Source organism: Pistacia vera, unplaced genomic scaffold (genome assembly GCF_008641045.1).
Source record: "Pistacia vera cultivar Batoury unplaced genomic scaffold, PisVer_v2 Contig129, whole genome shotgun sequence".
Classification (NCBI taxonomy): domain Eukaryota; kingdom Viridiplantae; phylum Streptophyta; class Magnoliopsida; order Sapindales; family Anacardiaceae; genus Pistacia; species Pistacia vera.
The window spans coordinates 1,766,900-1,783,503 of NW_022195346.1; the positions used below are offsets into that span (position 1 = coordinate 1,766,900).

The 16,604-nt window shown below is 33.7% G+C and overlaps 1 protein-coding gene across 2 annotated transcripts; it reads left to right on the forward strand.

Moving 5' to 3' along the window:
• Positions 1-560: 560 nt before the first annotated feature.
• Positions 561-11,378, forward strand: LOC116121825 (phosphoglucomutase, chloroplastic). 2 transcript variants are annotated; one of them, XM_031407750.1, is made up of 23 exons: positions 561-767; positions 891-1,038; positions 1,115-1,180; positions 1,425-1,469; positions 1,564-1,656; positions 1,780-1,832; positions 3,554-3,605; positions 3,717-3,785; positions 4,131-4,199; positions 5,735-5,857; positions 5,937-5,989; positions 7,721-7,799; positions 7,888-7,952; positions 8,030-8,097; positions 8,431-8,549; positions 8,625-8,699; positions 8,816-8,931; positions 10,190-10,331; positions 10,477-10,558; positions 10,641-10,687; positions 10,767-10,844; positions 10,930-11,035; positions 11,114-11,378. In XM_031407750.1, the coding sequence occupies exons 1-23, from the start codon at positions 700-702 to the stop codon at positions 11,179-11,181; spliced, it is 1,884 nt and encodes a 627-aa protein (XP_031263610.1). In that variant the 5' UTR covers positions 561-699; the 3' UTR covers positions 11,182-11,378. The 2 variants fall into 2 exon arrangements, with proteins under 2 accessions (XP_031263610.1, XP_031263611.1); XM_031407751.1 differs by lacking the exon at positions 4,131-4,199.
• Positions 11,379-16,604: the final 5,226 nt, after the last annotated feature.

The following is a 16,604-nucleotide window of genomic DNA, read 5'->3' on the forward strand; positions in this document are numbered from 1 at the left end:
GTTTGATGAATAGAACTGAAAAAGTTTCTTCTGTTATCAAAGGGGCTTTCAATAAAAGCCCAAAAAGTTTTAGGCAAGAAAAACACTTTTAAAAAATGAGTGATTTAGGAATAATATGTGCACTAAATTATTTAGATTTATTTTATCATATTTTAGGATAATTGTTTGATAAATTAAAACCAAAATATAGTGAAGATTAATCTTCCTTTTCAGTTTTTCGTTTGAATGGACTTCTCACGTTATTCATTTATCCTTTATTTTGGCAGTTTTATTTTTTAAATATCAAATTTATAGGACGACTTATTCTGCTCCAAGTTTCAAGTAAAGCCGTCCAATTCAGAACACGTGTTGGTTGTGAATATAACACAGTCAAAGTGTTTAAATAAATAATTTGAATAATTAATTTTATAAAAAACAATTAAAAAGTTTTTTTTAAGATATATGAAACTGTGACTAAAATATTAAAATTTGAAAAATAAATATAAGATTTTTGGTCTAAAAGAAAAAGGTTAAGGGAGGGAAAAGCAGTTTCTCACAATTATGATCACATGGAAGAATAGAGATAAGTGGATCTCAATTCCCAAGTACATGTGGCAGGCAGTCGTTAGATTTTCTCAAATCTCAAAAACTATTCTACTTCATCACTCTAACTCCATAATTGCAATCAAACACTGATTCAACTTCACCTCATTATCATCAATGGCTTCCTCTTCTTCTTCTTCTCTCAGACTAAACAATCTTTTATTATCTTCTTCTCCTACTCTCAAATTCAAACCATCTTTATCCTCATCATCTTTTTCTCTCCTTTCATCTCCATCAAAACTCCCTTCTTCTTCTTCTTCTTCTCTCAGACTAAACAATCTTTTATTATCTTCTTCTCCTACTCTCAAATTCAAACCATCTTTATCCTCATCATCTTTTTCTCTCCTTTCATCTCCATCAAAACTCCCTCTTATTAGAACCTCACACTGGCATTCCTTCCCTGTTAAAGCCGCCTCCCCTTCTTCCACTGCCATTGCTGAGCCTGAAGGCATCAAGGTTCACTATCATTTTCTCTCTTTTTCTTTTCTAAAAAAAAAATTGAAAATTAAAAACTTATTTGAACGTATTTCAGATTAATTCCGTGCCTACTAAGCCGATCGAGGGCCAAAAGACTGGAACCAGTGGTCTACGAAAGAAGGTAAAATTTTTATCTTGTTTTTGAAATGGCTTATGTTTTGCTTTTATTTGTTTTCTTGTTCTTTGATTAAATTTGAAATGAATTTGATTGAAGTAGAGTAGTTAATTAGATTAAAGTAATATAAGTGTTGTGTTGGATGAAGATCATATTTGATCCATTTTACTTTATTTTTTAATTTTATAGGCAATGGACTGGAATTCGGTTTTGATGTGTTGTTCACTTTATTCAAATTTGTGCTTTGTAGGTTAAAGTTTTCAAAGAAGAGAATTACCTCGCAAATTGGATCCAGGTTTGAGAATTTCAATTTTTTTTTTTTTTTTTTTATGACATTGATTGTATTTAGTGCATGATAATGAATATGAATTGAAATCTTATATGCATAGGCATTGTTTAATTCATTGCCACCGGAGGACTACAAGAATGGGCTTTTGGTATTAGGAGGAGATGGTCGCTATTTTAACAAGGAAGCTTCACAGGTAAGAGTTTGTATTGGTTGATTAAAGTTACTAGTTTAGTATATTCCGCTCATGTATTGGTACATATGAGAATCAGAAAATACTATTTATATTTTGTTATGCCGGTTTGAATTTGAAATGCAGATTATAATCAAAATTGCTGCGGGGAATGGTGTTGGCAAAATTCTGGTTGGCAAGTAAGTTATTTAATTTGTTTAAGTTCTTTATGATATAGCTGACATTGTTGAATATCACTGTAAAGCAAATCTTTTGAGACACTCTTTCTGGAACAAAGAATTAGTATATTTGTTGCGATGAGTAATTGTTGTGGTGGATGAGAATTTTGTTGTCTTAATCAATTTAAATTAGGCCAACCTTTAATTAGTCTATTAAAGGACATATAACATTATTGAATAAGCATACTTGCATATAGTATGTGCAATGGCTGATGAATTTTGTTTAATAGTTTTGAAGTAATATCTGGTCTGCTTCATTGCAGTTTACCATTACGGAATAGCTCATCTACTAGATATTTGTCCTTTAATGTCCGTCGTCTTAACAGAGGATTTGCTGAAGAAGTGATGGACATCTTTCCTACCTGATCTGAATGCACTTTTGCAATGTGATATTAGATCTCTCCTCCATTGTTTATAGGGTTCCTCTCCTCTCTCCCCGCTTAAGGTGCCTGGATACCATTTTTTATCTTCTTAGGTATTGTGTATGTCGCCTAAACAGAGAGATTTCTTAACCCCATCCAACTCCAAATTAGAGATATGCCAGAATTCCTAGGCAATTACATGTGTTTTGGGTTATTGAGATGGTTTCAGTATGTTTAGCCTGTCTGTTATCAAGTTATAAACTAGACAGCGAATGAGATGTTTAGAATAGAGATTCTAAATTTATGCAACATCCACCATCGGCTATTATCTACTTTAAAAAATGTGAAGAACTACTGTATTCCTATGTTTTTATGTGACTGCCAACAAGGTTGTCTTTTACTTTCTCGACTGTTCCACTAGTTATGGCTTCTCTACCTGCATGTGTTTGCAGAGTTAGCTGTTTGATATAGTTGAATATGCATTACTGTTTTTACCTCCTTGTAGATAAACATGTATTCATTGTACTAAAATTACAAATACTCACTCAAAGATTGCAGTGTCATTGCATTGTATAGCTAAATTAAAAGTTCTATAATTTTTTAAAATCATATAGATTTAAGAAAATTTTACTCTATGAACTTGACCAAAAAAAAAAAAAAAAAAAGAGAAGTGCATAAGTTCTTCTTTTTAAGTCACTGTTTTATCAATGAATTTGAATTTTCCGTATATATTGCTCTATCCTGCTATAAAAAATTATGCATGTCACTAATGTAATAAGCATTGAAGTAGAGGTTATAAAAAACTTTTGTGTACACGTATATGGCTTATATCCTTTTCAACTTATTCTGAAATTCCTGTCTTAAACGACAATTTGGTTAGTTCTGCCTTTCATAAAGTCTAACAAATAAATTAAAGGAAGAGAGAGAACAGAAAATTGCTATCATATGATTTTGCATCCTCCCTGCCCATTATATCCAGTAACCTTTTGACTATAATAGGAGAAGTTGATGGGTGGTGGGTTTTCTGATCTCCAGGGGAAAGATGAGAACCTAGAACAGTATTTTGTTGATTTTTCTATATAAAAGAAGTTCAAATAAAGTTTTTTGTGCATTCAAAAACATAAAACCGTATCTTTTATAAATAGGTGTGATGGAGCATCATGCGGCTTTGTTAACAGTTTTGGTTCTCCTAATCTCCTTAACTAATACTGCTTCCAATATAATGGTATCAACATCTTGTAATATCAAACCTATTTGTTGCTGCAACTTTCTTGATTCTGGTTTCTGTGTGAAATATTAAATGGGATTCCACTGTTGCAGGGATGGCATTATGTCAACACCAGCTGTTTCTGCTGTAATCAGGAAGCAGAAGGCAATTATTTGCATTTCTTTAGCTCTATTTTTGCTGCTAAATTTTATCCTCATTAGTTCTACTCATTTTTATTTTTTCATTTTGCTGATACTTTGATGGTCTTTTTGACAGGCCAATGGTGGATTTATAATGAGTGCAAGCCATAATCCTGGTGGGCCAGAATATGATTGGGGTATTAAGGTGAATTTTTCACACTATGCTTTGGCCCCAATTCAGATGTACATAATGTGAAAAAACCTACCAGCCTTTGTGACCATTTTTCTTTTAGTTGGGTACCTTTGATCTTTTATATGATGTGCATAATAAATATTTGTAACACCTACATTCTGCAGTTTAAATTATGGGGATCAATTTTCTAGTATTGTTGAGAAAAGCCTGGTTTATAATTGTTTGGAAATTACTAAATTGTGTGATTAATATATTAGAAGTCTTTTTTGCTTGCATTGACAGTATTCTGTCACTTGGAATTTACTATTTGATCTTTTCTTAGTTCACATGCCATTTTTTCTGACGTTCATATTTCAGTTTAATTACAGCAGTGGGCAGCCTGCTCCTGAATCCATAACTGACAAGATCTATGGGAATACACTCTCTGTAAGCATATGGTCTGTTTGTCTGCTTGTGCATTTGCTGCTATTCATCCTTCTTTTCCTTTTTCCTTTAAAACATATACTGCTCTGTGCTACCTTGTATTGTTTAAAAAAGTGAAATACCTTTAAATAATAATTTCTTAATATACTAGTTTAGCAGTTCTGTTGGTTCATACACATTCCAATCCAGTCTGTTAGTTTTGGTTATAGTGTGAAATGTTCTTGATGTAGTTGCTTTTGCTTCCTCAAAGCAGGCATGAGGTAGATATTCTGTTGAACTTGTGTTAGGAAAATTTCTGAGGGCCGATTACTGCAGTGAGTGGTAAACTCATCACTTTACTACTACTGCCAGCTGTGCACCTCAATTTGTGTTGATGGGTGGGTTTTTTTGTGCATGCCTGCGGACATGTGTGAATATATTTGTGGATTTCTGTATGCATTTGATGGGACCTAGACAATGAGGGTGTAGGAAAAGTGAAATAAGATAGCGAGTAGAAGATTGAGGGGATGCCAAATTTCCCTATATTCTTCTCTGCCCTAATCTGCTCTCTCCCTCTCTTTTATCCTCCTGCTCTCTCCCTCTCTTTTATCCTCCAGCTCTCTCTCTCTCTGTCTCTCTCCTTAACTGAATTCCTTTGCTGTCCCAATCCCCAATTGCCACCTGTCCTAGCCTAAACCCATGGAAGTTTCCTGCCAACATCCCCTCAATCCACTACTTGCTATCTTATTTCACTTTTCCTACACCCTCATTATCCAGGTCCCATCAGCTTTCAATACCAGCATGACAGTTTTGATTCCAATTTTATTATAATGATTAAAGTAGTGACTGTGTAGCGGTTGTACAATTTGCTGAGAATATGAGTGGCCTTTGTTGGTTCCTCAATTGATTAATTGACCAAGTCGTGACTTTAAGAGCTAGCCTTTATGTAATCAGCATTTCATTTGGTGGTTCTTGACCACTCGTTGAACTGAACTTAACCTGAGCTTATATCTTTTGTTTTCTTTTGTGTTATGTTCTAATGCTTCTGCAAAGTATTCAACTGTTTGCCTTAGTAAATGAATGGGTTCAATTAAAGCTTGTGCTTACTACTTTATATGATGATCAGTCCATTGGAATCTCATCCATCATTTCTTGAGGCCAGTCATTGAGCTTTTGATATATAAAGTTAACGGCAAGAAAAACAGGTCATAGGGTGTAGTTTCTCTTTTATGCTAATTAGTGACTGTTTGGGGTCACCTAAGTAACTGTAATATTTGTCCTTCGTATGCTGAGGAATTTTATGAATAAGATTCATTCTCTGTTGTTCTTTTCATCTTTATTATTGCTGGCAGTAGCTGTCTTTGTCCTTCTTGTCTTATTACTTTAGCCAGGTTGATGCTCGTTTCCCGCATCTGTAGATCTAGTTTATTCATAGACCTCTGCTAGCTAAAAGCTTTTAACTATAGTTGGATGCATCAATCACTGCATTTATTTGAGAATTTATAACCTGACAATGTGCTACCTTTGTGTAAATTTTGAATCATGTAAACATTGTACAGATCTCTGAGATTAAAATGGCCGACATTCCTGATGTTGATCTTTCTAGCCTCGGAGTTACACAATACGGAAACTTCAGTGTTGAAGTAGTAGACCCAGTTTCTGACTATTTGGAGCTTATGGAGGTGGGAAACATCACAGTATTTGACATTCTAAGATCATGATTCATGTATACTTCATCATAGTTGTTTTATTTGTGTGCAGAATGTTTTTGATTTCCCACTCATCAAAAGTCTTCTCACACGACCTGATTTCAGGTATTTTGTTCTCTACCAAGTAGGAATTGCTATTGATTTGGTATTAATAGATAGTTCTGACTTCCTAGCCTGTTTCATTTTTGGTTGATGCACAACTTTTTCTTGTTTACCTTCTAATAGAAATATGGCATGCTAGAAGTGGCAATCACAAAAAATCAGGCTCCTATATGAAAATGATGAACTAGGTCCCAATGCCTTTGGGGACCTTTTTTTCTTTAATGTATGTCTTTATGTGTTTATGAAAAATGCTATAAAGCTTTCCAAAAATTATTTGCAGTCAATGATATAAATCTGATCTCACCACACTGTTCTATTGGGGGCAAGATTTCTAGTTAAATAATTGGTTGCTTGTCACTCTTTTGAATACTGTCCTGCTCTTTATTACTGGCACATATCTGCTGTCTTTGTTCTTCTCTTGGGCCTCTTCTTTTGACTTGTAATAGGGGTAAATTGATGGATGTCAAATACCCACGGGAGGAAAGTGATTCTATTCTAACTTGGGAATATTTATGTCCCACTAGTTTCCTGGCAGCCAAGGTTGAATCTAAAAGTAGCCCCTGATTTAGAACTCAGTGAATATGTAGGGAAGGTTAAAAAAAAAAGCAGAATGGGTTTGATAAGCTCCTAATGAGTTTCAAAATACTTTTGCTATTGACTTATTGATACATGATTCTAGTCTCCAGGAATGCTTTTGTGTTAATAATTCATAGTTTCCTCATGGTTCAAAACTCTTTTATATATCCTTCGCTTTCGATCATGTACTGTCCTCAAGGGTTAGTGAGCCGGAAGGGTTTATTGGTAGATTCAAAGTTGAAACACTTTCTTTGCAAATAAATGTAATAGGTAGGCAGAAACGTCTTAATAGCACCCTAGTTTCAAGAACAAATAGCTGAGGGTAGAGGCAGCTATGACCTTCAGTTAATGTCGAGCTTGATAATCTACACTAGTAACAAATTTCAGGTCATCGCTTGTTGAACCTGAGCTGCCACAATTTCTTCAATGTCTTCATTGATATGCCAAATAAAGAATTACTTGGTAGGGAATTAGAAGAACCTTTTTTGTGTGTAATGGTCATTACTTGCGATTTAAGTATTCTTTAGTTGATTTTCTGGAGTTGGACTCTCACACTGAATGTTTGGTGACAAAATGTTTCAAGGTCTTTTTCTTTTTTGGCCAAAGATACCCAGTGATTTTGAAACTGTGTCAATCATTTCTAAAAATTACCTTGTCACATTTCTATGGAATATAGGAGTTCCCACATAGTGAATTTACTGCTGCGGATGGTTATGATTTTGTGAAGTGAGTGTTCATGACTATTAGTGTTGCTTTTGTTGGAACCAGAATTACTCTGCACACGGTTACTAAATTGGTCGCATCTCTGTCACCGCAATCTTTCTGCATTTTCATTTTGATCTTTTTGATTATTAAGCACCAAAACTTTCTTATCAGTGTAGTTTAGCTGATTTTACATCCACTGTCTGCATTACATCCATGCACATGCCAGATTTACTTGCTCAATAAACATTCAGTTATCTCCTTCCTTTCAAGAATTGTGTGGTATTATATGTTCTATGCATTTTTTATCTCCCAGTTATTTTCTATGGATGTGCTTTTGATTTTCTTTTCATGGAAATGATAAATCTTCTATTTATAGCCTAGTTTTAGTTCTTAATATGATTGAGCCACAGATTCTTAGTCCTCAATTTTATTATCTTGGTATTTAAATTGTAGGTTTATATTTGACGCCATGCATGCGGTTACTGGTGCTTATGCAAAACCCATATTTGTAGACAAGTTGGGAGCTGGATTGGTATGTTGAACACATGAAACATCTTGCATGTACTGTTATTTGCGTATTATTGATGTTCCTGACAGCAAATGTTAGGCATGTCCTGTAGGATTCAATTTCAAATGGGGTGCCTTTGGAGGATTTTGGGCATGGTCACCCTGACCCTAATCTCACGTAAGAGAGTAATTTCAGCTACATAGTTGGCTCATTGCAATTATTGCATAGCATAGCTCACTTTTCTTAAGAAACAGGTATGCCAAAGATTTGGTGAACATTATGTATGGCGAGAATGGACCTGATTTTGGAGCAGCAAGTGACGGTATGTAAAAATTGACCACCAGAGACAGAACACATATTTAATGCTTCTGTTACATATATGGTATACTTTATTTGCAAATTTCTTCAAGGTTATAAACCTGCTTGTGTTTTTTTATGGGAGAAAAATGTAAAAGGAGCTCAATTTTTGAAATTTGATAGTTTTGAATACCAAAAATGTACTTCTCCATGCAGTGATAATATCTGATTCATATTTTCTTATATCCTTGAAACTTTAAAGAATTTCTATAGTTATATTCTTCGTATTATTTCATGGTGATGTTTCACCACAATATATACTTAAAGATTCAAACTTCTTTTTGTCATTTTTGTTCAGGAGATGGTGATAGAAACATGATTCTAGGTAAGGGGTTTTTTGTTACTCCATCAGACTCGGTTGCAATTATTGCAGCAAATGCACAAGAAGCCATTCCATACTTTAAGAGTGGCCCTAAGGTAGGAAGCACAAGCACCTTTCCTTTTCATTTTAATCTTATTAGAACCTAAAATAAATGACGTGTCTTTTCTCAGGGTTTAGCCAGATCCATGCCAACAAGTGGTGCTCTTGATTGTGTTGCTGAAAAATTGAAGCTTCCTTTTTTTGAGGTTAAGCACCACTTGAGTTAATGTGTTACTTTGAACATAGTGTATTGGTAACTGGGTTTTACATACATTGGTTGGGGTGCTTCTTCATAACACAAAATTGATTTTCTTGGATTTAGGTCCCCACTGGATGGAAATTTTTTGGAAATCTTATGGATGCTGGGAAGTTGTCAGTTTGTGGGGAAGAAAGTTTTGGTACAGGTTCTGATCATATTCGTGAGAAGGATGGCATATGGTAATTCTCTATTTGAATTTTTTGGCCACTTGATTAGTGCTGGAAAAGCGCTGCTACATTTACTAAACAAAGGCATGTCACTCAGAAGTGTTTTTTGAATTGGCTAAATGAAGTCTTGTTTGTGAATCATGATGACTATTCAATGTGTTGAAACATGTTTGAGCTTGTCATTATAACACATCACAAGGACAGATAGACACAGACAACTTATCTGGTCATCAATTAGCTAGTGTCACACAACATGTTCCTTTTGTTGATAAATAAGATAAGTTTATTAGGGAACCAACAGAGGTGAAAGCTCCAATACAGTTGATGTTTATAGGCATCTCTCATTAATTTTTTTATTGTTGTTTGTCCCAAACATCTTCTGATTTGGTTACACTTATTAAAGATTCTATTCTTTTCCAATAATGTAGCTCTTCTTGAATTTATTTCTGGTTCATGGGAGGCTATTTCTTGGTAGAGGAGTGCCTCCAAACTCTTGCTGAACCAACTGGGAGGTCTGAATCCCTACCCAGTTGAAGAAATGGGTCTGGGTGAAGAGGGTTTAAGGTTCATTTCAATAGCCGAACTGCCTATCAAATAGTTAGCTGCACAAGACTATAAGGTCCAGAAGCTGATATTTGGAATCCTCATGAAACTAGTAGATATCACCCTCCACACATACATCTGAAGTACACAGCTGATTTGTGGGGAAAGGGTTACACACCTATTTCATTTTATATTTTTACTAGAACTAGTTGAGATTCTAGCAGTTGATCTTATGGTCGTTGTGGAATTTTTTTTTTCTTTCTTAAACTTGATAGGTTTTCAACAATGTTACAGCTCTGCATTTTGGCATTTATGGCCTGTGCAATATTCAACATCAGTTGCTTGGGTTTAGGTCTTCTTATCAGAGTCATATTGTTGAGTCAGCTTGGACACATCCAAATTCTGTAATATAGTTTTAAATCAGGCTAGATTGAGAGTTGAAATTTTCAAGGTAGTTATTTTAGTTTCTTTTATATTCAGTTGTGGACCTGTTCCTTGCTTTACTAGTCCTACATTTACCTCTATATTCTGTTGTACTTCTCTTGTATTAGGTTACCAGATATTTGAGTTGGATGATAAGGCAACTTTTCATTGTTTACATGATCATAAATGATGTTTTCTTTTTCTGAATTGTCACGTGTGCTGGATTATTATGTATGTTTCTTCTTTGTTGCCTATATTGCACTAAATTTCTAATAAGTGGTACTCCTAATTTTCCAAATGACAGGGCTGTACTGGCATGGCTTTCAATTATTGCACAGCGAAACAAAGACAAAAAACCAGGGGAAAAATTGTTATCTGTTGCTGATGTTGTGAAAGCACATTGGGCAACATATGGGAGAAACTTCTTTTCAAGATACGACTATGAAGTAAGCGTCATAACTACATCTTGAATCACATGAAAATTTGTATGGGTTTTACTCCAGTTTCAGTTTAAATTTTCCTGAAAGTGTCAACTGAGTAAGTTGTATCCTTGGTAGAAGTGCAACTCTAATGTGTTTCAATATTTTTCAGGAATGCCAATCTGAAGGAGCCAATAAAATGGTAGAATATCTTCGAGATTTGATCTCTAAGAGCAAGGCAGGTGATAAGTATGGTAAGTTGTACCCAAACATCTATTTTTTGCATAACGTCCTGTACTTCAGGATGTTTGACTGTCTCGAAATTTCATGTTGCAGGAAGTTACACCCTTCAATTTGCAGATGACTTCACATACACTGATCCTGTAAGTTCATGCTCTATACATGTCCGTATTTTGTCTTTAAAATGGTTCTTCCATTAATCTGTTATATTGAATGGTTTAGGTTGATGGAAGTGTGGTCACAAAGCAAGGTGTCCGGTTTGTTTTCACCGATGGATCAAGGATAATATTCCGTTTATCAGTACGCACCCACCTTTGTTTTCCCTCAAAAATCTGAAGGATAGTAATGCAATTGTATGATTTAACCATGAATTTCTTATTGACAGGGAACGGGTTCAGCTGGTGCAACTGTTAGAATGTACATTGAACAGTTTGAGCCTGATGTCTCTAAACACGAAATGGATGCTCAAATAGCCTTAAAACCATTGATAGGTTGGTTAAAACCTCAACTGTGTGAGTTTTTAGTTTACTTGCATAATTTTATTCATTAATTATACGCTCATGTTTCAGATCTGGCATTGTCCGTATCAAAGCTGAAGGACTTCACAGGAAGGGAGAAACCTACAGTCATCACATAAAGTTCCGAGTCTTTTTAAGTTATGGTAAAAGGAAGGACGGGCTGTCATCTTCCTGGGTTGAGCTATCATAAATATTCTCTCTTCAGTTTTGACAGTGCGGTAGGAAATCTGGCATTGCGGAACAATAAATAAATCCATGTAATAATCAAATCATCAAATATGTAGTATATAGCAATAAAATATCCATCTTTCACTGCTGGATTTGATGCTCTTTTCGAACGTGTTTCCTTCTATCAATGGGTAAATAAAAAATTTAAAAATCAGTGGGCTCACTGTTTTGGGCTTTGTTGATAGTTTAAAAAGACGGCTTTGTTGATATACAAAACCCAAAAAGTCTTTCCTTTTTTTTTCTAAGAAAAAGTTAGGGTCAGCAATGATATTAAATTAAAAACCCAATGAGTTGATGGTTAAAGAGGTTTGTTTTATTTTTTGAGTTTTTGGGTTTAAATCTTGAGACTATCTATCATAATAATATTATAACTTACTTGGTCTGTTAGGCTTATAGGGTGTTCAATGGACTTGGGGAATTAGTTGAGATGTTCGTAAACTAGTCTGGATATCTTAGTTACCCAAAAAAAAAATATATATATTAAATTAAAGTAAGTACATGTAAGGTAGAGGGATGAAATAAAATTGAAAGACAAGATTAATCATTTTTGGCATGACTAATGACCCATCTATAGATCAAAGAGATGTAAAAAGGTCATCTCTTTTTCTAAAGACAAACGAGTGGGAACACTGTGCAATGCTGCAAGTTATTGGTTGGATTTATGAGTTAAAGCCACTTGGACGGTCAGCTCATAAAGTTGTATTCACTTACTTGAGTTTATGTAGAAATTGCATGTAGTAGTCTAGGAAGCAATCCAAGTTGAGTAACTAGAATCCACTTTCTACAGTGTTTTTAAAGCTTATAAAATAATGAATGCAAAGCTGAAAGGTCGTTGATGAATTTGAAAGGATGTGAATTATTAAGTCATAAGGAAAGGAAATAGAATGCTAGATTTTGATTGAAATATAGCTGATGAGATTTCCATGATAAAAATTCGTCCAATGGCAACTCCCGACCACCATTTATGGTACAACTAAGACTATATCATGTCCACCATACATGTATAATGGAAGAAACAGACTCAAAGTATTTGCTCTAAAATGCAACCCTAGGTGACATGCATAATGGCACATGCAGCACGCACTGATGAACAATATGAGATGACACATTCGTTGGGTTGGGACACTATTTTTTGGGTCACTTTTTAATAACTTTGTAAGTCGTATCGATCAGTTACCCTCTTGGATAATCCTCTACCTTTCTCAGGATGTGACAATCTCTAACTGCATCTCTTCTTCACGAAAAAAAGAGTTTGCCCAGATGGAGATGGGGACCCTGAAAAAAGTTTGTGCTTTTTTCCACTGCAAATGAAGAGATTTAGGCCTCCTGTTTTAATTAATTTAAGTTAATAATAATGTAGGCAAGGAAATTAATTAATGTTGGTGTTTTATGATTATGAAAAATGAAGGATGATATTTGTAATAGGATGGATATGAAGTCAGAATCAACAGAGTTTTCCACGACTGTGAGAACATACTTTTGATATAATTGCCACATAGTCCGTCTTTTTCTTTAAAGATCCAAAACCAAAATCAATCCGGATTGTCTCTGCTCCCCATTTCTAATGTGATTTAAGTCCTCCACCAGACCCACCAACAAATAATGGTACAGACAAGAGTAAAGCAAGCAATCTTTTAGTGGATAATAAGAGAAATGGAACTGTGTTTGTCCTTAATATAATTTCTTTCTCTCTTTCTCTTTCTCTCACTGTATAACTATACTTGTATATAGATCCAACCTTGTTGGGTCTGTCAATATCATGGGATTTGCTCTTGGAGAGAAACTAAATTTGCCCCACCTTTTTTATCTGCATGTCATTGTGACAACTCCACCATCATGTTAGTTGCCTGTACTCATGGACCTTCATGTCTGCTTTCTTTTTATTTTCTCCACCCACTGTCTCTTGTCTTCTTATCATCTTTCTCCATTTTCACCTACAATTTCATTATTTATCAACTAAGTGATTTCCATTTTGATTATGATTTGAATCAACTCCTACTACACTAATAAAGTTATGATATTTCTAAACCACCTACCCATGTTAAACTAATATTATTATATTCACAAGCCCTACGTGCATTGCTTTTAAATATTTATTATATTCATCAACAAGTGAAAAATGTGAAAATTAATTGCACTAATCATCCACATGTCACTCATCATTTCTAATTTTATTCTTCTATATAGGTTTTCCTCGTTTTCTGTTTGTTTATTAATTCATAAAGGACTAACAGAACACTTACACTATTTCTACAACACTGCTTAGGGTTTAACTATTAAAGTCATGAAAATGACTCTATTAAAGTGATTAAAATACACATTTATGCTTAATAATGTAATCATATTGAGACTATTAAAAAATTAATATATGATTTTTCATGAATAATTTGATTACATTATAAAGCACAAATGGGTATTTTAATTACCTTAATAGAGGTATTTTCATGACTCTAATTGAGGCGGTAATGTTTCAATTATCCTAAAATTCTGTTGACTAATTTGTTTGTGTCGCTAAAGGATGTTTTGAACATTATGTTAAATTATTTTTAATGAGCTTCCCCAAAACTTAACTAATTAGACTTTAACCATCTCCTCATTAATGTTTAGTATGCGTTAATTACCTCTTACATTTCAGTATCTATGATCACCTCAGCTAATAAAAAATACACGCTTAGTCAAGTATATATAACAAATGGAATGTAGTTAATCAACCATATCATATTATCTAGCATTGGGAGACTTAATTTCATCAACGTCCCTAAGTGATCCATTCACAATGTGGATTATTAGGCAGGGTACGTATTATATATGATCTTCTTTGATGTTTAATAATTTAATTTTCTTCATGTTATTAGCCTTCCAGCTCTAGCCTCTAGGTGACTTTTGTTGGTTCGAATATCGTTTTCTTAGACAAACAATGGTACGTAATAGATTCAATTTGTCCCCTTCTTTTAACTGTCTTTCACAACTTGGTAATAATTCAGGCTCACTGTTGGCTACCCTTTTTCAAGATAAATGCTTTCAATTATCAGAACTTACATTTCACAGCTACATTTCTGTCAAGATACATGACTTCATTTATCATCACCCTTCATATTACTCTCAGTGTCATGTCGCACTGTACATATTTCTGTCCGTTTAATGATGTGTATATATATATATATTTAATACTATATAAATGTTTTTTGGTTTATGGATACGAAATGGACCTCGTTAATTAGCTTCCTAAAGTTAAGGGTTTAGAAAATTGTACTACTTTCACACGACATTAAGTGAGGCAAAAGAAGAAGAAAAAAACTATCGACTACCAAAGATAATTAGGCTAATTAATGAAAACAAAAAAGAGGCCGCTAAGTTAAGATGAAACTACAAATGCAGACGAAGGTGGGGAGAATCAAAGAACTCTTATTAATCTCCGTTACAACTGAAGGTTGATTTTTTAGATAAAGATTAACAAGTACAATGTTGTTAATTTAAGATCATCTCCCCATATAAAGAATATTACAAATTAAAGTTCATATATTAAGAAATTCTAATTTCGGAACATAGGAATTTATAATACTCCCCTACGTCAACAAACGTATATATTTTAAAAATAGGAAGAATATTGATCAAGTGGTTAAGGAGGTTTGCTCTATTTCTTGAGTTTTTTGGTTTAAACTTTAAAGTCACCTACCATAATAATATTGTTGCTTACCTAGTCATTTGAGCTTGTAGGGTGTTCAATGAACCATGGAAATTAATTGAGGTGCATGCAAGTTAACCCGAATACTTCGATTACCAAAAAGAAAAAAAAAATAAGTGTTAATTTGAAAGAGAATGCCAAGGCATACAAAATTACTATGTATGCATTTATTTTCTTTTATCTTTCTTAAATGTAATGCTATGTGCATTAACCAAATTGTAGTAATTCAAGTACTAACAGTTGAAATTTTGAATTTTTTTTTTTAAGTTTTTGAGAGGAACTAACATGACAATAAGAAAGGTCTGTCACGCCAGTTAGTACTTGGGTTGTATGATTTTTAGATAGTACACATAATATTATTCATTTCTTAATCATTAATATATGTGTATGGTGAGTTCAATTTTGTACGAAAGTATATGTATACGATGCGTTTTTTATTTATCAATTGCAGTACAATATTGTAATGAGCAATGCTTGGTTTACAAAGACACATACAAAGGGAGCATACAAAGTCAATCTCCACCATTGATTTTCATGATTTCTCTCTCTCTCTCTTTCTCTTTTTCCGTTTTTTCTTTGTTTTTTTCTTCTAGATGATGTCACTTTGTAACCCTCTTTGTATAGGTTTTTGTAAGGATAGCATTTTTCTATTGTAATACAACTAATGTTCATGTACCAGAGAAAGACTACTGTGTCTTACTTTTAAAATTGATTAATTGTGTATAAATGTCACAACTGAAAGTCCAACCCTTTATACAGAGATAGTCGAATATACAATCAATGATTTAAGGTTTTTTATTAGTTTCCCCCTCATACACAGTCCCCGAAATTTCTCAAATAATATTCTTACCTTATTTCTAGTTTCCATTATCTTCGTAATCTTCAAGATTTTCTGAATATAGTTAAAGAAAACCTAAATTAAACAAGTAAAACATCTTCCTTAAATGTCATGTTATTTAAATTATAAATTATTTATGTCACGTTAAAGTAGTTTTCAAATAATTAATTATTTCCAAAAGTTCATGTTCCATATTAATCTTATTTAAAAATTATATTTAGTGGTAATATATGCACCAAACTTGCTGCATCAAGCTTCTCATAAGATATTATTAAACGAAACTTTAAGAGGGAAAAAGTTTAGTTGCTACTAATTGCATGCAACTATGCCCAAGGTCAACTAAAGAAACCTGTAATTACAGTTTAAACCCTACGTTTATAATATCTAAATTCTATTAAAGACGTTGACTTCATCTAAGTAAGTGCTCCAATACATAAATATTAGTTTCCCATTAATTCTCTCCATTAATTCCACAAAAAGAGTCAATACTTTAAGAAGGCTGTTGTCTCCTTTTAACGACGAAAAGACTCGTAACTGCTTCCCTCTAACTCTTCTGTAAGAACCAACTAATTTGAGATTTAGGAAATTAAAGGGATTCATCATGATTATACTCCTTATTAAGAGTTAATATTGGCCTAGGGATTTGCAGCAAATCTCCCTTTATATTATATTCTTTGTAGGTTTAAGGAAAATTAGGGCAATTTGGAGTAGGATATTAAGCATCACTGGTGAGCGAGGGCCACGATTGATATATATGTTTTACCTGCAGAGAAGTGGAAACCTCAAATAGT

Coding starts and splice junctions, on each gene's coding strand:
- LOC116121825 (XM_031407750.1), top strand. CDS start 700: ATGGCTTCCTCTTCTTCTTCTTCTCTCAGACTAAACAATCTTTTATTA. Junction 3,606..3,716: donor CTGTAATCAGGAAGCAGAAG/GCAATTATTTGC, acceptor TCTTTTTGACAG/GCCAATGGTGGATTTATAAT. Junction 8,550..8,624: donor ACTTTAAGAGTGGCCCTAAG/GTAGGAAGCACA, acceptor GTCTTTTCTCAG/GGTTTAGCCAGATCCATGCC.